Below are 23,903 nucleotides of genomic sequence, written 5' to 3'. Positions count from 1 at the left end.
ACCCCCTCCTTTGTCTGCTGGCTTTATTATAATTGTTTTATCCAATGAGAGCTCTTCTAACGCTATTTTTTCCTCTTTTGTTAGGTTCGTATGTTGGCCACTTTTCCTATATGGGAGAGCTTCCAGATCTTTGGTCACTAATTGGAAGAAGACATCCAAATGATTTCCCTTTGCAAATTTGGGAAAAAATTGGGATTTTGGTTTAAGTTTTGAATGAACATATTCAGAGCTTCTGGAATCTGAGGTGTTGGGACTGTCTATTCTATTGTTTTGTGTTTCAGTCCAATTTCTGGTTTCTGCATCCTTGCTTAAGAAAAATCTCTTTAGGGTGAGAGATCTAAGAAATGTGTGTGCGTCTACATAAAGACCAAATTTATTTGGTCCAATGGTGGGAGCAAATGTTAGTCCCTTGCTAATAACTTTATTTTGGCTTGCTGTAAGAACTTTACTACTAATATTAAAAATGGATTTTGTATCAGTAGGATAAATCAGACTATTTGGTTAGGATGTATTTGGAGATCAGATGTATGTAAATGTCTATGCATTTATAAGTGATCTGGCTATCCCTTACACACTCTGGTGTTTAATAATATGGCTCTATTTATTATGCAAGTAACACATCTACATGTCAGATATGGCGGGTGCCGTTGGGCAATCACTGTCTGCAGAATACATATGTCAAATACATCATTGGACAGGCATTCAGTGGTTAAGTCTTACTGACTGCCCTGCAAGATTCTGTGCCCAATTACCCCTGCTATACACCAGAGCAGCTATCTAGGCTATTGTAATCCTAGAGATAATTGTCTACCAGCATCTTTCAGTTAATCAATTAACTACCAATTGGAGGGTGTATATATATCAGTTATACCTCTTACAACGTCACTCCTGAGGACGCCAAGAAAGGTGAAATGCATAGAGTGACGCTGTCTCTACCCACTGGAACCCTTGGATGCCGTGACGTCACCTCCGGTTGCTGACACGCACTCGTGACCCGCATAGCAGAGAAGGAGGGAGACCAGAGAGAGAGGCCCCATCCGGTGGCAGCATCGAGCGATACTTGCAGAGATCATTGAGATCTAAAATGCTGTTTTTTATCTTGCAACATGTCAGCTGAGAACCACACTATTCTGGCAACACCATACTCCACAGACTGACACCAGCTCTTAAAGATACCTTTATGTGCCTTCATCCTACCTCACGTTTGTGAGTATTCTGTGTACACATTCTGTGCTAGCAACTTTACTCCACCACTGTCTGCACAATATTGCACCAAAAGCATTTTTCTTTTTATATGTTCCCACATGGTATGCGCTTCCTGATGATCCACTTGCCATCGTATCCGGCCTGTTAGCTTTTTCATAAAACTTTCTCTTAGACCAACATAAGGAGTTATCTGCTCAGGAAGTCAGTAGCATATTTAGTTCGATTTTTGTGTCTTTCAGTTCCTTTGCTGTAATTGGATCTGAGTTGGTTTTATGATTTGGTAGCAGGGAATGTAATTTGGATTGGAGCGTCCGAATTTTGGAGTCTCTGACTCGTTTTCTTTTGGCGGTAATACTGATTATTATGCCCCTTAAAGTTGCTTTATGAGCCTCCCATAAGACCGTATGGGATTCCACAGAGCCTGTGTTAACTTCAAAAAATTGAGTTATCTCCTGAGCTATTGTAGTACAAATTTCGGGTATTTTAAGGATAGATTCGTTGAGTTTCCAATTTGCGCCTGGTCGACTGGTCACAATATTGTTGCACCTAAGCTCGATTGGCGCATGGTCAGACCATGAAATATCATGGATCATTGCATTAGTGACCTTCGGAACCATGTGACACGAAACGAAGAGATAATCGATTCTACTGTACGAGGTATGTGGATGAGAGTAGAAGGTGTAGTCCCTAGATGTTGGATGCAACTCCCTCCATATATCTACTAATTGGATGTCTTTCAATGCACTGCGTAGGGTGTCTTGAGCTCTTTTATTATCAGAGTCGCCTCCTCCTGACCTGTCCAGGGAAAATTGCATCGTAATGTTGAAATCTCCTCCGATTATGATATATCCTTTAGCTACTGAACTCAATAGGCGAAAGAATCTGTCAAAGAAAGATGCCTCTTGTACACAAGGAGCATATATGGAGGCCAATGTGATGGGTTGTTCATGGATTGTTCCAGTGAGAATGAGATAGCGACCTTCTGCGTCTTTCTTAATTGTCTGGAGTACAAAGGGTATGGTATTATGGAATAAAATGGCCACTCCTCTTTTCTTGACAGATGCTGAAGCCATGTAAAATTGAGTGAAGCCTTTGTCTAAAAACCCAGGTGAGTTATTCTTGCTGAAGTGTGTCTCCTGCAAGAATAACACTTCCGTCTTTTTTCTCTTATAATCTGTGAAAGCCAGCTTTCTTTTGGTCGGGCTATTAAAGCCCTTTACATTATGTGAAATACATGTAAGCGCCATTTTTCATGTGTAAGAGAAAATATGTAAAGTGAGCATTGTACTTATTCTTGATGTTTTTCCTGGGGTTTCTTATAGTAATATTCATACCTGCTATGTCGGTTTGATGTGGTGGCTGGATATTGTACATCCTGGGAAGGGAGGGGTGAGGGAAAAGGTGGGGATAGGTAGACCATACATGGAAAACAACGATGGGATTGCGGCAGGGAAGGGTGGGGAGGGAAAATAAAAGGTGGGAGAAAAATAAATAATAATAAAGAAAAACATAGAATACAAGAGCGTATCTCGGGAGCCCCCGAGAGTAGCTCCTGCGCCCCGAGGGTGGATTGTCTGGCTCCAATTTCATGATGGGACAGTCTCCTAAAGTGGAGATCAACCACCCTGGTAACGGTCCTTCCAAACTGAGGACCGAGAAAAGGGGTACATGCACGAAGGGGAGAAGCTCCCCCGGCACTATATTAATATTAATATTGTACAACTTGTAAAACTTGTAAAACTGGTGTCACATATATACAACTCATATGTAACTTATATATCTTGTCTAATTTAACGAACTAACTTAACAACAACCTTGTCAGACCCGTCAATGTTCCATACTCGTCCAACTTGTCAACTTTATTGTTTGTTCCACCCGTCAGCTTTCAGATTTGTTTAGACCGTCCACTGTCTCTTAATATATACTTTATATAACTTGTCATTTGAATAACTGTCACTACATATACACACATACATATATATCTATACACGTATACATATCTACATACACCCGTATACATATGCATATATACACGCACATAGACATGCACCCTTATATACACACATATACACATCCGTACCTACCTACATACATACATACATACATACATATACCTATAACCATAGTCCTAAAAATACATATAACTGCCTATATATCATATATGATAACATATATAGCTTATACGTCAGCATTATGCCCTTACTTATGTATATTGTATTATATATCTACAACAACTATACTATAAATCCCTTATACATCATATTTATAATATAACAACCGTGCTTAATACCTGTATCTCATCCCAGGAATGTATATATTATAGATAGTATATTACATTTAATTATACCATTAACCATATTAATTGATTATATATAATCATATAAAATCCATATAATATAATATATAATATAAGCAATATACAATCTATAAATATAGTATATTACATAAAACAATTAATTACATATACCATGTCAATCATATACATTGGGGGGGGGAGAATTATTAAGCATGAGGCACAGTTTGATAGGTGTTTGGGAAATAAGGGGCGGGCAGGAGGAACTCTTTATTCGATGTGGCATCTTGTAAATAATTATACATATAACTATGTGTCCTAAGCAGGGCAAATTAGACTACTGTGGGTTTTGCGTTGAACTTCAGGGTTGACTAGGGCGGTCGGAGGGGTGTTCCATGGTTTCAGCACCTCTCCGGCCCCCTCGCGACCGCCCCGGACAACTCACGACCTCCATCTTAGGTCCTGATGTGTTCCAAGCCTACGTCATCTGGGGGCATCCGAGCTCTCGCGAAAAGAGAGCGCCCGGCGATGACGTCTTCTTCCAAATCGCGCAAAAGCTATTCTGCTTCCCGCGTGAGACCAGGAAGGAGCCTGGCAAGATGGCTGCGTTGTTAAAGTTGGGTGTGTGTCTGCTCTGAGCGGGAAATGATTTCTTTCAACCAGGAGACATCCAGGTAAGGCTGGTCTTTGTCGGGGCGTCATCCTTGTGGTACTACGTCTCCTCCGGTGCAGGACGAGGATATGGGAGTGCGGGATCTGATATGATAGTGCAAGCAGGGCTGGTTATTCTTTATCTATCAGGTCTAGGTGACATCTCAGCTGCGCCATCTTTGGTGGGTTTTCTGATGCCAGAGGTGCCAGAGGGAAGTGAGGAACATGCTACACAACGCAGCCCGTTCCCATGGAAGTGACGTAATTAGCGGAAGCCTCTGAAGGTCGGAGTCCCTGATGGGATCTGATAGCGGCGGTGGGAAACCACAGCAGGGAATACAAGTAACCCCCTTTCCCTGTCAGAGAGGCCTGTGACACAGTGTAACGCAGCGCATTGCAGGCCCCTCGTGCAGGAAATGGGAGTATCCTTGTGTTACATTTCTTCCTGGATTTTATTTTGGTTTGTTTCTCAGCCTGTGGGGTCATTGCTTGGGGATTGGTATCTGTTCTGCGCATATTATTCTGTCTGTAGATGCGGCTGCATTTAATAAAGACACTTTGTAATCACTCAGACCTGTCTCCTGCTGGAATTTGTCACCTCAGACCTGTGGAGGTTTTTTAATGCAGAATAAAGAAGAAAATAATGTGCTAAAGCATAAATATTATTAAATATTATAATAACATACCCAGTATGTTTGCATCACAATATTATGCTACTTATGGCTGTTTCTCACATGTGTATCAACTTGTGCTTTTCAGAGGGTGTGACGGTAAAGGGGTTAACCAGACTCACTATTAAAGGTTAAGCCCACTTGGTTACCCCTGAACCATGTGTTGAGGTCCTAGAGTGTCAGCTCTTGGACCTAGATGTCAGAAATGCATTACCATGAATGTGTGCAAATAATGCGACATTAAAATTTTTCTGTGTTTTGCCTTTCCTGGGGTGCTGGGACCGGGATCCAAAGATTAATGGACAAAGTGCTATGACCCCATAGTTCATATGCCGCTGCCTACATAGATGACATTGTCATCTATAGTAGGCACTGGCAGTCCCATATAAAAAGTATAAGGGCAGTCCTAACGTCCTTAAGAGAAGCAGGGCTCACTGCCAATCCAAAAATATTTGCCCTGGGAATAGCCACTCCAAAGTATTTGAGCTATGCTGTTGAGGGAGGGATAGTAAAGCCACTTGCCAGCAAGGTGGCCGCCATAAAGGAAGTCCCAACCCCACAGACAAAGACGCAGGTCCGCTCCCTTTTGGGGTTAGAAGGGTATTACAGGTGGTTTATAACAAATCTCACAGAGATTACTGCACCCCTAACAGATCTAACAAAAATGAGTGCCCCGAACCATGCTAGATGTTCTTGAGAGTGCCAAAATGCATTTGATATGTTAAAGAAGTGCCTGTCAGAGGGCCCCGCTTTTTGGAGACCAAGTGTTTTATGAGCCCTTCATAATTCAGACGGATGCCTCTAAGGTAGGAATGGGAGCAGTTCTGTCCCAACAATTTGATGGTGTTGAACACTATTGTTCATCAGCCGTAAACTGTTCCCAAGGGAAGTGAGGTATTCTGTTATTGAGAAGGAGTGTCTCGCTGTAGAATGGGCAATTGAGGCCTTGAGGCATTATGTCACTGGGGTACACTTCACCCTAGTCACTGACCATGCACCCTTGAAATGGTTAAACACCATGAAGTACACAATCTAGAGGTTGACCTGGTTGTATATGGCCCTCCAGCCCTTCTCTTTTGATATACAGCCTAGGCCTGGGAAGGATCATGGAAATGCCGATTTGAGTGGGAGAAGGAGTGGAGGGTCGGGCTTCAGCCGTGTGGGGCCCTAGCCACACACAAACAGGGGAGGTATGTGACAGGGTGAAGTCAGGTACTGATAGTTATGCCTGGGAAACATACATCTGAGTCCTTCATCCAGCACTCAGGTTAACACAGGAAGAATGGTTGGGCAATCGGGAAGTAAGTGGAGACAGCTGACAGCCACCCTTGATAAGGAATGTAATGCTTTTGGAAGGTGGCTGTCTCAGACTGTCCTATGCAAGCTGCTAGCCAGATGGATTGCCAACCCTCTCTCTAAAACACCGTAAGAAATTTAGTATGGTTTCCTGACTGATATTGTGTATGTTAATGGGTTGGGAACTGGAGATAGCCAGCCGGCCTGATAGATAGGGCTTGGATTGTTAGTAGGTTCTCCCAATGTGGAGTAGATGTTATTTTCCTAGGTTATGTGTTGCCTTAAAGGGACAGTGTGCCCAAATGTTTAGTTCTGCTGTGGAGAAATAAAACCACTTAAAATTTGCTTTAACCTGAAACTCACATGTGGACTATTGTCTGACCTCACCATCCTGCCACACTCCCCCTGATAAGATAACACACAGGCCGGAGGTATATTGCAAAGCAGGAACGGGTTTATTACTCGAGAGTCACCTGCCATATCACAGTCTCTCTCTTTCCCGCTATCACCAGAGATAGTCCCTGGACAGTCACTATGGGTCATAGTAAAGCCTAGGGCCCTGCAGCCATCCAAGCTCTTCCCCACCACCATAGCAGAAGCAGAGGTATTCTCACTCTACTCCTCCCCGGAGGGAAGAGCACATGGGTAGGCCCCAATCTCAGGCTCCCAGTCGTGACCTGCCTTCCTCAGGGAATGGGCATTAACCACTAACTTTAGGGTGGTCCTGCCCTTAAGTACAGCCAGGGGGCGGGCATCCCATTGGCCCAGCCACAACAGGATATGCCATGCCCTGCTGTCCCTCAAGTGCAGTACCAAAGGATGAAGAGGAAAACCCCATGATAACTACAGGCAGACCTGTAAATACCAGGGTTTACTGCCAGCCCATTGGGTATATTTAGTAACCAGGGAGTACCCCGTTACAAGTAATTATGCTGGTACTGTATCAGGAAGTTATGTCAGAAACGGGAAATCAATTAAACAACATTGCTGGGAAAGCATTACCATAATGTTCCCGTTTATAATTATAGTTTGTAAAGTTCCAATAAAAGAGTTTATTGTGTAACTCACAGGTTCTTCCAGAATATAAGAACAACACATTTATATCGCAGAGACTCGTGCATCATAACATGCACAATATGGTTGTAGCAAAACAATGCATTGCTGATCCTTCTGTCCACAAAGGGGTTAATCTGAGTTTAACTTCTATAAAGCCTTAGGCGTGTAATATAGTCCTCGCTGCTGTGCGGGCACACGTTTAGTTGCTAGGGTCAAGCGGTGACGCGCACGGTTTAGGGGCGTTACTCTGACGTCACAGCGTTAGGCCGCGCTGTAATTGGTTCGCTGCGTGGCAGCAGCGCGAACATACAATTTTATTGTATTTTTCCTGGTCGGCCGTGCGTACGCACGCCTGAAGTATAGCAACTGCAGACTCATACCCCGCAATTATAATTGATGCGCATGCGCACGGTAGCGCATGCGCGAGGACTATATTACACGCCTTAGACTGCTCCTCTGATCCCTGATGTATAAATATAAAAGATTGCGGGGAATAAAAAGTGCTAAAAAACCTGCAAGATATTATTATTATTTCTCCCTACCTGCCTTATAAATACCAATATCACATGTGATCCGTGTGTTCCAGAGTATTTTACTACAGAACATTGTACAGGCGCCGGCCACAGGAAACATTGTATCCACCAAGAGACACAATCCTGTTATTGTGGTAACAGGAAAGCAGCATTAGCAGATACAGTGGGATGTGCCGGGTGATACTTTGCTGCTGTAAATTCTCCTACACCTGGGGGAAGTCACAGAGTTCATCACACTCTTCTTAATCTCATTGTTATGTCCCAGTGTTTGCTCTGCAGTGTTCGCATCTGCAGGGCCACAGGCAGCTTTTCCAGAGCCCAGGTCTAGAGTTTCCACTGGGCAAACCCCACAGTGTTGGCAGCCATGCATGACTCCGATCTCTCACATCCTCATATCTCGCCCCCACCTCTCTACCTCTCTCTCTCGCCCCCACCTATCTTCCTCTCTCTCATTTTCCCCAACCTCTTGCCTTCTCTCTCCCTTTCTCACCCCCACCTCTCTACCTCTCTCTCATCCCCATCTCTCTTCCTCTCTCTCCTTTGCCCCAACTTCTTGCCCTATCTCTCCCTCTCCATCACCCCCACCTCTCTCCCTCTCTCCCGCCCTAACCTCTCTCTCCCTCCTCTCTCTCCCTCTCTCGCCCCCATCTCTCTCTTGATCCCACCTCTTTCCCTCCCTCTCTATCTCCCTCTATCTCCCTCACCCACAACTCTCTTCCTCTTTCACCCCCACCTCTTTCCCTCTCGTCTTGATCTCACTTCCTATCTCTCTCCCTCCCATCTCTCTATTTGTAAGGACATGTTGGGATAAGGATTGAGGAAACACTTCACTTGACTCCACCATACATAAATGCTGAGAAGGGATGCAAAGTGTCCCTGTAACAATAAGGGGTCCCTAGGCTAAGGGGGGTACCCAGTGTCATAGGATATCAGAACTTTTAACATCTTAAAATTCAGATCATTTGATTGGGCAAAGCGAGAGATAAAATAAATTGTGGTTTATTTGCACAAGGTGTAGTGTGCCATTAAAAGAATAAAATTATTTTCTGCAAATCCGAGGTGCCCTGGATCTTCTATTAACTTTGATATACTCAGAAATAACACCAGACAGGTTATTTCCCTGAACCACGGAGCACCAGTCCCTCAAACGCAAGTATATTGCTGATATTACAACATTTAATGTGTGCAAGACTAAACCTTTCACTTATTTACACGAGGAACATGCACAGCTTGATTAATGAAATAATACAAATTAACACTTACTGGGAAGGGGCAAAACGAAATAAAATGTTCCCGGAATAGAATTCCCAGAAATAAAGTCTCTTGGCACCAATTCCCAGGAGCGGGGTTGGTGCGCAAACAGAGCCGCGAAATAGTCTTTGGCTAGTGACGCCGCTCGCAATCACTTTTTCTCTGACGAAGATACTCCGATCTTTTTCCCCATAACCGATAACAAGTTCAGAAGTATCCTCACACAATCATCCGCTTTACCCTCTGGCTGGCAGGCATCACCGGGGTGGCAGAAATCTGCCCCAGCCCCTGATGCCTCTGGCAAGAAGAAAGGCTGCAACAGCTTGGTTCTCGACTGAGTGACACCCCGATGCCCCGCTAGTGTAATGGAGTGGGCTCTCTGCAATACTTGCTGCCTACACTCCCCGGGTACCACTAGCCATCTTCTACCTGTCCAGACTCTGTCTAACCCGCTAGACAGAGATTTAGGTAGAAAGAGAGAGAGAGAGATTTACATAGAAAGAGAGAGAGAGAGATTTACATACAAAGACAGAGAGAGAGAGATTTACATAGAAAGAGAGAGAGAGATTTACATAGAAAGACAGAGAGAGATTTACATAGAAAGAGAGAGAGAGATTTACATAGAAGAGAGAGAGAGAGAGAGAGAGAGAGAGAGAGAGAGAGAGAGAGAGAGAGATTTACATAGAAAGAGAGAGAGATTTACATAGAAAGAGAGAGAGAGATTTACATAGAAAGAGAGAGAGAGAGAGATTTACATAGAAAGAGAGACAGAGATTTACATAGAAAGAGAGACAGAGATGTACACAGAAAGAGAGAGAGAGATTTACATAGAAAGAGAGACAGAGATTTACATAGAAAGAGAGAGAGAGATTTACATAGAAAGAGAGACAGAGATGTACACAGAAAGAGAGAGAGAGATTTACATAGAAAGAGAGACAGAGATTTACATAGAAAGAGAGAGAGAGAGAGAGAGAGAGAGAGAGAGAGAGAGAGATTTACATAGAAAGAGAGAGAGATTTACATAGAAAGAGAGAGAGAGATTTACATAGAAAGAGAGAGATTTACATAGAAAGAGAGAGAGAGATTTACATAGAAAGAGAGAGAGGTTTACATAGAAAGAGAGAGAGAGAGAGAGAGAGAGAGAGAGAGATTTACATAGAAAGAGAGACAGAGATTTACATAGAAAGAGAGAGAGAGAGAGAGAGAGAGAGAGAGAGAGAGAGAGAGAGAGATTTACATAGAAAGAGAGAGAGATTTACATAGAAAGAGAGAGAGAGATTTACATAGAAAGAGAGAGAGAGAGAGAGAGATTTACATAGAAAGAGAGACAGAGATGTACACAGAAAGAGAGAGAGATTTACATAGAAAGAGAGAGAGAGAGAGAGATTTACATAGAAAGAGAGACAGAGATTTACATAGAAAGAGAGACAGAGATGTACACAGAAAGAGAGAGAGAGATTTACATAGAAAGAGAGAGAGAGAGAGAGAGAGAGAGAGAGAGAGAGAGATTTACATAGAAAGAGAGAGAGATTTACATAGAAAGAGAGAGAGATTTACATAGAAAGAGAGAGAGATTTACATAGAAAGAGAGAGAGAGATTTACATAGAAAGAGAGAGAGATTTACATAGAAAGAGAGAGAGATTTACATAGAGAGACAGAAATTTATATAGAAAGAGAGAGAGAGATTTACATAGAAAGAGAGAGAGAGATTTACATAGAAAGAGAGAGAGAGATTTACATAGAAAGAGAGAGAGAGATTTACATAGAAAGAGAGAGAGAGATTTACATAGAAAGAGAGAGAGAGAGATTTACATAGAAAGAGAGAGAGAGAGATTTAAATAGAAAGAGAGAGAGAGATTTACATAGAAAGAGAGACAGAGATTTACATAGAGAGACATCAATTTATATAGAAAGAGAGACAGAGATTTACATAGAAAGAGAGAGAGAGATTTACATAGAAAGAGAGAGATTTACATAGAAAGAGAGAGAGATTTACATAGAAAGAGAGATTTACATAGAAAGAGAGAGAGATTTACATAGAAAGAGAGAGAGAGATTTACATAGAAAGAGAGAGAGAGATTTACATAGAAAGAGAGAGAGATTTACATAGAAAGAGAGAGAGATTTACATAGAAAGAGAGAGAGAGATTTACATAGAAAGAGAGAGAGATTTACATACCAAGAGAGAGAGAGATTTACATAGAAAGAGAGAGAGAGATTTACATAGAAAGAGAGAGAGAGATTTACATAGAAAGAGAGAGAGAGATTTAAATAGAAAGAGAGAGAGAGATTTACATAGAAAGAGAGAGAGAGAGATTTACATAGAAAGAGAGAGAGATTTACATAGAAAGAGAGAGAGATTTACATAGAAAGAGAGAGAGAGAGATTTAAATAGAAAGAGAGAGAGAGGTTTACATAGAAAGAGAGAGAGAGATTTAAATAGAAAGAGAGAGAGAGATTTACATAGAAAGAGAGAGAGAGAGATTTACATAGAAAGAGAGAGAGATTTACATAGAAAGAGAGAGAGAGATTTACATAGAAAGAGAGAGAGAGAGAGAGATTTAAATAGAAAGAGAGAGAGAGAGAGATTTACATAGAAAGAGAGAGAGAGAGAGAGAGAGAGAGAGAGAGATTTACATAGAAAGAGAGAGAGAGAGAGATTTACATAGAAAGAAAGAGAGAGAGATTTACATAGAAAGAGAGAGATAGAGATAGAGATAGAGAGAGAGAGAGAGAGAGAGAGAGAGAGAGAGAGAGAGAGAGAGAGAGAGATTTACATTTACAGTAATTATGTTATTATCAGAAATTTATATCAAAAAGCTGAAATCAATTAGTCTTAAACAACAGTGCTGGGAAAGCATTACCATAATTTTCACAGTTTATAATTATAGATTGTGAAGCACAAATAAAGGAGTTTATTGTGTAACTCACAGGTTCTTACAGAATATAAGAACAACACATTTATATCACAGAGACTCGAGCATCCAAACATGCACAATATGGTTGTAGTAAAACAATGCATTGCTGATCCTTCTGTCCACAAAGGGGTTAATCTGAGTTTAGCTTCTATAAAGCCTTAGACTACTCCTCTGATCCCCGATGTATAAATGTAAAACATTGCAGGGGAATAAAAGGTGCTACAGTATAAAACTGCACTATATTATAATAATCTTGCCACCCTTTTTATTTGTAATGTGAATATCCCATGTGATCCATGAGCTCCAGAATATTTTACTACAGAATTTTGTACAGGTGTCAGCCAAGAGAATCATTGTATCCACCATAATTCATGTAATCTGTATAATTCAAGTCAATGGTATTTTTCTGTAGATTTCTGGGCAATCAGTCACTTTGGAGCTTCATGAATCAGTCCATAAGTCCCTTATACAGGAGTGGTGAGGGCAGAACCAGCAGTTGAGCTCTTATGAAGTTGTTGTGGGAAAGTGGTTAAGATATGAGTCTTAAATTCACAAACCTGGGAGTAGTTTAACCAGCCACAATCCCTCTGTGTGATGTTGGAAAGTAATACTACTATTAAGGATCATACAGATACAGCCAGACTTATTTTCTCGATGCCCCTACATGGGTTGCCCCTGCATCAGCAGTTGAAGTTATGCCCGCTGAATGTCGCTCGAGATCCTCCTCCAGCTTAGTCTTTGCCCGACCGTTGTCGGTAGTCCATATCCTTCAAACGGGTTACGATTCTGGGACGGTCCCAGGTCTGGTACCAACCTGACCGTCTGTCCATCTTCGCCTGGTGGCACTAAACGTCCGGTCACATGATGCGGGACATTTACATGCATAGGAGATACCGGCATCCATAACGTGGCCTGTATCTCGGGAAGCAGGAGAGTCCCCGGACCAGAAATCAATGCGTTTCTGCTCCGGACACCCCTTGCTCACGTACACTAGTAATCAAATTACAATTAAAATATGTAGTAAGCACCAATACACAGCCCAACCCCCATTCCCCTACATAAAAACATTATTTATTTATTTTAACACACAGTTAATAACATCGGCCGGTGAGTGGTCCCCATAGGTGTCCGGGGGTCCTCAGGTAGTCCCTGTGAGTGTCTGGGTTTGCTCCATGGGTCTCTGGGGGCCCTCAGGTGGTCCCCGAGGGTGTCTGTGGGCCCTTGAGTTGTCCATGCGAGTGTCCATAGGCCTCCAGGTGGTCAAGGTGAAAGAATAGGAGTACAGGTGGTCATCATGGGGGTCCAGGGGCCCCACAAGAGGACCCTGGGTGGTCCTTGTGGGTTTCTGGGGGTCCATGGGTTGGCCCCATGTGTGTCTGTGGCCCTCGTGTGGTCCCTGTGGGTGTCCGGGGGTCCCACAGGGGTCCCCAGGTGGTCCCCGCAGGTGTCCGTAGGTCCTCAAGTGGTCCCTGTGGGTGTTCAGGGGTCTTCAAGTGGTCCCAATGGGCATCTGTGGGTCCTCCTGTGGTCCCCGTTGGCGACCGGAGGGCCTCGGGTGGTCCCCGTGGGTCCCCGCTGGCCTGCGGTACCATTCCTGTTATAAAATTAAATTAAAGAAATAAAACCACTAGCCAATCAATTAAAGAAATATGGCTGTGTAAGTAATATCACTATTGTTATCACCATTGCCTTTTATTATCACCGTTGCCCATTAGCATCTGTGTAATTTCTCACACCCTGGGATTGTATGACTGAATGTATGTATACTTATACCTTTGTTTTTATTCAATTGATCATTATCTATTTTCTATCTGATTATGCGCTCCCCTTACTTCCTTTTCACCCACTTCCATGAAGATCCTATTGGGTTGAGCAGCGGAAATTGACTCCATCATACTGCACTTATATGTGGGTACATGTAAGGCTCCTCTTTTACGTAATATAACCCATTTTTTTCACTTTATCAGAGAGGGCCTTAGTTTTTCCTTCATCATGTGTTATGTATGTATAGTATCACACATACATGTGTAGTGTATGTATAATATCACACAGACATGTGTAGTGTATGTATAATATCACACAGACATGTGTAGTGTATGTATTCCAATCAAATCCCGCTTCTCACACTCCATTCTTCTCCTCAATTTTAAAGTTTTACACTCTTCTGCCCCTCCTTACATCTCAGCCCTAATTTCTCGCTATGCACCACCCCGACTCTTGCGTTCTGCTCAAGGATGTCTTCTTTCTACCCCCTTTTTATCTAAAGCCCTCTCCCGCCTTAAACCTTTTTCACTGACTGCCCCACACTTCTGGAATGCCCTTCCCCTCAATACCCGACTAGCACCCTCTCTATCCACCTTTAAGACCCACCTTAAGACACATTTGCTTAAAGAAGCATACGAATAGCACTGTGAACATTCTGAACACATGATACATAAAGCTTGGCCCCCTGCAGAAGCACTTACCAGAACTCCCTCCTACTGTCTCTGTACGTTCTCCCTACCTACCAATTAGATTGTAAGCTCCTCGTGTGTAGTGTATGTATAATATCACACAGACATGTGTAGTGTATGTATAATATCACACAGACATGTGTAGTGTATGTATAATATCACACAGACTTGTGTAGTGTATGTATAATATTACACAGACATGTGTAGTGTATGTATAATATCACACAGACATGTGTAGTGTATGTATAATATCACACAGACATGTGTAGTGTATGTATAATATCACACAGACATGTGTAGTGTATGTATAATATCACACAGACATGTGTAGTGTATGTATAATATCACACAGACATGTGTAGTGTATGTATAATATGACACAGACATGTGTAGTGTATGTATAATATCACACAGACATGTGTAGTGTACGGTATCTATAATATCACACAGACATGTGTAATGTATGTACAGTATAGGATCACACAGACATGTGTAGTGTATGTATAATATCACACAGACATGTGTAGTGTATGTATAATATCACACAGACATGTGTAGTGTACGGTATCTATAATATCACACAGACATGTGTAATGTATGTATAGGATCACAGTCCTTTTAACATCATATGTCCAACACCCCCCAATCATCTCCAATAACAAATCTTCAAATGTAGACCCCAGAGCTGCTGACACACCCCATTCACACAAGCTCTCCATAAACTAAAGGAATGTTCCCAATATATGTGAGACAGGGACGCACTTTGGTGTCCCCTCCTCACAAGATCACATGTGAGTTCAGCCCTTGTGCACCAATGGGCCATTCCCTAAACCATCCTGGTATTATGCAGGGGTAATATACATTACTTAGAGCTGCTCTGCAGGTCTCTAGCCATGGTGGTTAACACATTTCTCAGTCGCTCTCTGGTCCCTGACAGTGATGGGGTTAATTCATTTCTAAATGATGCTCAGGTCTCAGTAGGATGGTTATTGTGACATATTGCATTAAATAGCCCCAATTCTGTTCCCTCTGTGTCTCCTCCCTTCCCTCGCCCTTGTCCGGTCCACTCCCTTCCCTCGCCCTTGTCCGGTCCCCTCCCTTCCCTCGCCCTTGTCCTGTCCCACTCACTTCCCTCTTCCTTGTCCTGTCCCCTCCCGTCTCCGAGCTCAAGGTATAAATACCAGTATTTGACAGTCCTGGTGACTCAGACGCAGCTCCAGAGATCAACATGACTCCAACCACTGGCTCCCTTCTTCTGGTGCTCGTTCTGTGCTCTGTGGGCACCTGGGAAGCAGTTAATGCAAGTAAGTAACACAGCAGGAAGATAAAGGAGGGAGGGGGGTGACTAACACTTCAGGAAGATATGGGAGGGAGGGGAGTAATGTCACGGGAGACCTGGTATTTATACCTTTTAACCGGGATCATAACATTGAGCAAAGCAAGGAGGTAAAATAAATTGTCATTTATTCCATAGAAACAGACGTACACACAGTCGATGTTACAATACACAAGAGAAAACACACGTACTGGGGTTCTGGGCTAAAAACTAACCTTTCCTAGCTCAAATAGTCCCTATTTCCAGATGATGTTTAATACAGATAAATGTAAGGTTATGCATTTGGGATGCAAGAATAAAAAGGCAACTTACAAATTAAATGGGGATAAATTGGGGGAATCCTTGATGGAGAAGAATTTAGAAGTGCTTGTAGACAGCAGGCTTAGCAATAGTGCCCAAAGTCATGCAGTAGCTGCAAACGCAAGCAAGATCTTATCTTGCATCAAACGGGCAATGGATGGAAGGGAAGTAAACATAATTATGCTCCTTTACAAAGCATTAGTAAGACTACACCTTGAATATGGAGTTCAATTTTGGGCACCACTTCTTAGAAAATACATTATGGAACTAGAGAGAGTGCAGAGAAGAGCCACCAAATTTATAAAGGGGATGGACAATCTAACTTATGAGGAGAGGCTAGCTAAATTAGATTTATTTACATTAGAAAATAAGTGTCTAAGAGGGGATATGATATCTATATACAAATTTATTCAGGGACAATACAAGGAGCTTTCAAATGAACTATTCATCCCACGGGCAGTACAAAGGACTCCGGGCATCCCTTTAGGTTGGAGAAAAGGAGATTTCACCAGCAACAAAGAAAAGGGTTCTTTACAGTAAGGGCAGTTAGAATGTGGAATTCATTAACCATGGAGACTGTGATGGCAGATACAATAGATTTGTTCAAATAAAGGTTGGACATCTTTTTAAAAAGGAAAGGTATACAGGGATATACCAAATAAGTAAACATGGGAAGAATGTTGATCCAGGGATTAATCTGAATGTCACTGCTTGGAGTCAGGAAGGAATTTATTTTCCCCTTATGAGATAGCATGGGATGATATGACTCTGAGGGTTTTTTGTTTGCCTTCCTCTGGATCAATAAGTAAGTATAGATTTAGGATAAAGTATATGTTGTCTAAATTTAGCATAGGTTGAACTTGATGGACCTACGTCTTTTTTCAACCTCATCTACTATGTAACTATGTAACTGATACTTCACCCAACCCCCAGTCACTGAAACTCCCACTCTAACCCCCAGTCACTGAGACTCCCACTCTAACCCCCAGTCACTGACACTCCCACTCTAACCTCCAGTCACTGACACTCCCACTCTAACCTCCAGTCACTGACACTCCCACTGTAACCCCCAGTCACTGAGACCCCCACTCTAACCTCCAGTTACTGAGACTCCCACCTCAACTCCTAGTTACTGATACTTCTCCCCATCCCCCAGTAACTGAGACTCCCACTGCAACCCCAGTCAATGAAACATCCCACTCCAACCCCGAGTTACTGAGACTCACACTTCAACCCCCAGTCACTTACACTCCAACTCCAACCCTCAGTCACTGACACTCCCACACCAACCCCCAGTCACTGACACTCCCACTTCAACCCCCAGTCACTGACACTCCCACCCCCAGTCACTGACACTCCCACTCCAACCACTAGTCACTGACACTCCCACTCCAACACCCAGACACTAATAACTCCCACTCAAACCCCCAGTCACTGAGACTCTCATCCCAAATTATAGTGACACCCACTCACTTCATTGTCGCACTCTTTCAGTGACCTTCCTCTCTTACACTCCACCTCTCCCTCTTTCACCCCACCTCTTGTCCCTCTCTTAAACCCCACCTCTCCCCCTCCCTCTCTTGTCCCACCTCTCCCCCTCCCTCTCTTGTCCCACCTATCCTTCTCCCATTCTTACCCCCACCTCTCGTCCTCCCTCTCTTACCCCCACCTCTTCCCCTCCCTCTCGTACCCTCATCTCTCCCCCTCCCTCTCTTGTCCCACCTATCCTCCTCCCATTCTTACCCCCACCTCTCCCCCTCCCTCTCTTACCCCCACCTCTCCCCCTCTTACCCCCACCTCTCCCCCTCCCTCTCTTACCCCCACCTCTCCCCCTCCTTCTCTTACCTCCACCTCTCCTTCTCCCTCCCATTCACCCCCTCTTTTTCTTACCCCCACCTCTCCCCCTCCCTCTTTTAACACTCCACCACTTTTCCTCCCTCTCCCAATCCCACCTTTCCCCTCCCTCTCTTACCCCTCCTCTCGTCCTCCCTCTCAGTGACATACACCCCATCAGCGACCTTCCTCTCTTTCCCCTACCTCTCCCCCTTCCTCTCTTACCCCTACCTCTCCCACTTCTTCTCTTACCCCCACCTCTCCACCTCCCTCTCTTACCCCCACCTCTCCCCTCTCTCTCTTACACCCCCACCACTCCCCACCCTCTCTAACACCCCCATGGCCTATGCTCACAGAGACGGAACAATAAATCAGAAGTGGGGCAGTTAAAAACAGGAGTCCCCATAGTGTACAACACAATACAGAAATACCCCATGCTACAGGACCTGCATAGTGGTCATGTCGTGGCGTGGCTGCATAGTGGTCATGTCGTGGCGTGGCTGCATAGTGGTCATGTCATGGCGTGGCTGCATAGTGGTCATGGCGTGGCTGCATAGTGGTCATGTCGTGGCGTGGATGCATAGTGGTCATGTCGTGGCGTGGCTGCATAGTGGTCATGTCGTGGCGTGGCTGCATAGTGGTCATGTCGTGGCGTGGCTGCATAGTGGTCATGTCGTGGCTGATAACGCTTTGGCCAAAGGGTTTAACTAAATGACCCTTTCTCATGAGAATACAGACATTTAAGTATTTAACTCTGTATTTTTTAGCATTGCGTATTTTTCTATTTTGTTGTAAACATTTGGTCACGCCCAATACATTGTGAAAAATGGTAACAGACATTATTGTCCCTCAATTATCTCCACATTCACAACACTGTGTTCTATGTGTAAAGGTGTTTCCCCCCCAATCGCATATTGGGGCCATTACTGGGTGTATGTGGTGCATACCTGCTGGCAACAGGAGGGCCGAGCGTCCGCGGTAACGCTGGGACTTGCTGGAACAGGCTTCTGGGGTTCATACCCCACATTATACTTAGCAGTGCAGCGCCTTCGTCTGCCTTGGGCCCCAGGGATATGGAGGCGATCTCCCACGTAGAACTATAACACCCCCCCTGATAAGCTCACACATCAGGCCGGAGGTATATTGCAAAACAGGAACGGGTTTATTATCACTCTTCTCTCGGTAGTTACAGGTACTCGACAGTCGTCTGCCGGATCACAGTCTTATCTTTCCCGGTATCACCGGAGATAGTCCCTGGACAGTCACTATAGGCTTTGGGCCCCCGCAGCCGTCCTAGCTCTTCCCCACCTCCCTTGCGGAGGCAGAGGTATAGTCACTCTACTCCCCCCGGAGGGAAGAGCACATGGGAAGGCCCCAATCTCAGGCTCCCAGTCGTGACCTGCCTTCCTCAGAGGGAAGGACGAACGCACGAACTTTAGGGCGGTCCTGCCCTTAAGTACAGCCAGGGGGCGGGCAGCTACAACGCATGTACCACCTACAGCTGTCACTCAAACGCCTTACCTAGGTGAAGGGTAAAATCCCCAAATAACTACTGGCAGACCTGTGAATACCAGGGTTTACTGCCAGCCCATCAGGTAAAATTAGTAGCCAGGGGGTACCCCGCTACACCTGTATTCTCAGAGTAACAATGCAATAAGATACGGTTTCCAGGTGATCGTTTCTTTGTAGTATTTATGTGAGATAATAATAACCTACTGTATGAAAAACACTCTCAAGTTACCTGAGAATCCGTCTGCTGCTTTACCTATCGTTAGATTCACATTAGTGATATGTATTATTCTTTAACAGTACCCACAGCACTCACTTACATAGGAATATCGGATAAATATGTGAAAGGTCACAATTAGCCTATTAGTTTTCTTATATAACTGCTAGCGCCGCTTATTACCTGGTGTGAAAGAGCTTATGGCGGGGTGAGATAGAAGGGGCCTTATTCTGACATACTTTAGTGCTGATAAATATCTCAATTTTTCAACATTTTGTGTTGCAGAGAAACCTGGCATGTGCCCGGTGGTGAATACCTTTGCACCATGTGCTCAACCATATCCTCCTGCGCAGTGCCACCATGACAGCCAATGTCCTCACCAACAGAAATGCTGCGACTATGGCTGTATATGGATGTGCGTTGACCCCGTGACACACGGATAACACAGCAACAAAGTAATTATAACTCACCAGGAACACGTTTCTGGGACTTTGTGCACTAACCTGTCTTATGCTGTCATACAAAGAGGCAAAATATGAACATGCCTCGTACGCACCGCACGTGTTAATAAGAAAAGTTGCAAGTCAGGGATCAAAGTGCCTTAAAAAGTGGTGGTGCTATGTTCTAAACTTCGGACCTCAGGAAAGGAATAACAAGGGGATAGGATATTCATGGACAGGTTTAATATTTGGACCTCAACTTGCTTTCAAGAGATATCTTTGCCTACACTGACTGCTAAATAAGAACAAAAAGTGTATATGAAGAACATGTGCCAGTTGTAGTCAACTGGTGGTGTACTAGGTGTACTAGGTGTGCTAGGTGTGCTAGGTGTACTAGGTGTGCTAGGTGTGCTAGGTGTACTATGTGTGCTAGGTGTGCTAGGTGTACTAGGTGTGCTAGGTGTGCTAGGTGTACTAGGTGTGCTAGGTGTGCTAGGTGTGCTAGGTGTACTAGGTGTGCTAGGTGTGCTAGGTTTACTAGGTGTACTAGGTGTGCTAGGTGTGCTAGGTGCGCTAGGTGCGCTAGGTGTGCTAGGTGTGCTAGGTGTACTAGGTTTGCTAGGTGTACTAGGTTTACTAGGTGTACTAGGTGTGCTAGGTGTACTAGGTGTACTAGGTTTGCTAGGTGTGCTAGGTGTACTAGGTGTGCTAAGTGTACTAGGTGTGCTAGGTGTGCTAGGTGTGCTAGGTGTACTAGGTGTACTAGGTGTTCTAGGTGTACTAGGTGTGCTAGGTGTGCTAGGTGTGCTAGGTTTACTAGGTGTGCTAGGTGTACTAGGTGTACTAGGTGTGCTAGGTGTACTAGGTGTGCTAGGTGTACTAGGTGTGCTAGGTGTGCTAGGTGTACTAGGTGTGCTAGGTGTACTAGGTGTACTAGGTGTGCTTGGTGGGAGTGTATGAGAGTCTAATGCTAATTTTAGTCATTTAAATATACTTATCATATCCAAATGAGCATATCTCCCGGATATCTCTGATGCGTTGAGTTTGCCATCTCTCCATGTATTGTATACATGTGTTTTAGCAGTATATATGTCACTTGGTACTTTAGTAAAATAGGATTCCTTCCTGCAGACCCTATATTTCAGGGTGCGGGAGTAACGCCAGCTTTAGGTAAGACATGGATTAACATTGGGTTATTTGAAGCGAACGCAATGAAAGTGCTAAATTATCCTGACGTTCAGCCTATGCAAATGAGATAAACAATGGTCGTTATTTCTGCGTATAATTAGCTCTGTGGAAATGCATTGAAATCACAGAATATAACGCCTGTTACTATGTTAGGCAGCCCTATGTTATTTGCCCTGATTTAATGAAGCGTATTGAATCTGGGGCTACTTCTCCAAAGCCCCCTCTTTCTTTCTGCCTCTGTTCCTCATTGTCCCTTTATAGACAAGGGGGCCTATGCAGAGAGCAGCGCTATTTCGAAATTCGCCATTTTTTGGAGAAAATCGCGCAGAAAACAGCAGAAAATGGCGAGTTACGAAAAACGCGCCAATTTTTCTTTTCTATTTCTAAAACTCGCCTCGCGGCTGGCGAGAACCTCCATCTCGCCAGTTTTAAAAATATCCTAATGCAGAGAGGCGCGAACGGCATCTAGCGGCTGTTCGCGCCAATAAAATGGCGCGATTGTCTCCTTTTTGCCTCGCCAGAAAAAATTGGCAAGAAGCTGCCGCTCGCGGCCATTGCAAAGGGAAAAAAAAGGCGCGATTTTTTTTTTACACATTTCTGAAGCGCGCATCTCGCCAATTTAAACTCGCCACACGCATTCATGTTAAACATAGCAGAATTCGCACATTTCTGCATATGGAGAATAAAACTATCCAAAAAAGCTACTTTTTAATAAACTCGCCAATTTTAAAATTCGCTGCTCTCTGCATAGGCCCCTTGGTCTTTTCTCTCCCACATCACACACTTCTCTCTTGCCCACTCTTCCCTGTCTCTCTTGCGGTGGCGAGATGAGAACCCGCGAGTTACAGCCGCAATGTGGTTATCGGAGATACCTGAATTGCTTGATATATCCAAAAATGCGAGTTTGAGCATTTGTTGAGCTCCCGCACGGTTTGTCTAAGCGGGGGAGATGCCGATCGGGGACGGGCACTTCCCGAGCGAGTTTGGCACGATATCGGAGCTTTGTGAAGAGCTACATATGCAAACTCGTTGGAGAAGTGCTCAAAATGCTCGATGAGTCACTTGTGGAAGTTTAGTGAATAGGCCCCTATGGCTGTCAGCGGAAGTACGTTAAGGCTGGAGCGGTCAATGCATTAATAACACACGGACACTGCAAGGACAAAGCAATTATAAGTCATAAAGAACACGTTTCTGAAACGTTGGGTACTATCACGTCTTATGCTCTAATACAAAGAGGCCAAACATGAACATGTATTGTGTTTTATTGCATTTCTAGTATATGTTACTAAAAGAAGCTGTAAGTCAGTGATCAATTAGTGGTCATGTGTTCTAGCAAATCTACACTTTGGACCTCATATCATTATTTAAAGATGATAGAAAATATATAGAAAACTGTCGGTTTAATATTGGGACCTCAACGTATTCAAGCTAAATCTTTGCATAGAGTACACTGACAATGCTATATAAGAAAATAAAGTGTATATGAAGAAAATGTGCCAATTCTAGTCAGATTGTGGTTAGAAATTAATATGAGTGAGATATAGGGCAGTTTCAGGGCAAATAACATTATTTTGTATCCTGCATCACTTTGTGCCAAAATGGTTCATGGTCTTTAGTCCAATTGTGTCTCTATGTGCCAAATATTGTAGTTTTTCAGAGGGAGTCGTTAGGGAAGATTTGCAAGATGCAAATAATATAAAGGGAAATACCCCAATATGGGGGAGATTCACTAAGCTCTGATAAGGGGTATCGGGGTACGATCCTGTGTTATCTGCAATGCAAGTTAAGCCTGAATTTCATTACGCAAAATAACACAATATTTTCTACATTTCTAGGTATAAAACCTGCCGAAGCCGCTGTCAGAGGGAAGTGAGGAACATCCTACACAACGCAGCCCGTTCCCATGGAAGTGACGTAATTAGCGGAAGCCTCCGAAGGTCGGAGTCCCTGATGGAATCTGATAGCGGCGGTGGGAAACCCCAGCAGGGAATACAAGTAACCCCCTTTCCCTGTCAGAGAGGCCTGTGACACAGTGTAACGCAGCGCATTGCAGGCCCCTCGTGCAGGAAATGGGAGTATCCTTGTGTTACATTACTTCCTGGATATTATTTTGGTTTGTTTCTCAGCCTGTGGGGTCATTGCTTGGGGATTGGTATCTGTTCTGCGCATATTATTCTGTCTGTAGATGCGGCTGCATTTAATAAAGACACTTTGTAATCACTCAGATCTGTCTCCTGCTGGAATTTGTCACCTCAGACCTGTGGAGGATTTTTTTTTTTTATAACTTGTATTTTATTGGTGTGTAAATACATGATATACATGAAAAACATATCCAATACATGGTGAACAGGGTAGCATATATTACATAATGATGTAGGTATAACATATTTAATGAGCCCACGCGGTTTTTCGAGCCCTACTCCGCCGCGTAGGTAAAGATCTTATTTTAGGTGATGTGTATCCATGGTAAAATAATATTTGTTACAAACAAGGAAAAATAAATAAATAATATATATATAAAAAAAAAAAAAGGGGAGGAGGTAGGTAAGAGGGGGGTGGAAGGAGGAAAGGGAGCGTATAGGGTGAGGATGTAGTGGTTTCAGGAGTTTACTAAGACGGATCATGAACTATAGAACCTTGTAGAAGATCGTGTGACAGTATAAGAGGTCAATAATGAGTGGGAATGGTGATCCAGCTGTAAACTTAATTTCCACTCCACCCAAGGAGAACGCATCTATTACTATTATAGCCA

At 43.6% G+C, this 23,903-nt stretch overlaps 1 protein-coding gene across 1 annotated transcript in view; it reads left to right on the top strand.

Annotated features, from left to right (window-relative positions):
• LOC142491876 (uncharacterized) overlaps nucleotides 1–23,372 on the top strand; it is a 43,989-nt gene extending 20,617 nt beyond the window's left edge. The window contains exons 4-6 of the mRNA XM_075594696.1: nucleotides 15,537–15,632; nucleotides 19,809–19,978; nucleotides 22,987–23,372. Coding sequence (XP_075450811.1) covers nucleotides 15,537–15,632; nucleotides 19,809–19,966 — 254 coding nt within the window. The 3' untranslated portion in view covers nucleotides 19,967–19,978; nucleotides 22,987–23,372. The remainder of the gene's footprint in view (nucleotides 1–15,536; nucleotides 15,633–19,808; nucleotides 19,979–22,986) is intronic.
• The last annotated feature ends 531 nt before the right edge of the window (nucleotides 23,373–23,903 follow it).

Source organism: Ascaphus truei, chromosome 4, assembly GCF_040206685.1.
Source record: "Ascaphus truei isolate aAscTru1 chromosome 4, aAscTru1.hap1, whole genome shotgun sequence".
In the NCBI taxonomy this organism is placed as follows: Eukaryota; Metazoa; Chordata; class Amphibia; order Anura; family Ascaphidae; genus Ascaphus; species Ascaphus truei.
This window is presented reverse-complemented; position numbering and strand designations above follow the sequence as displayed.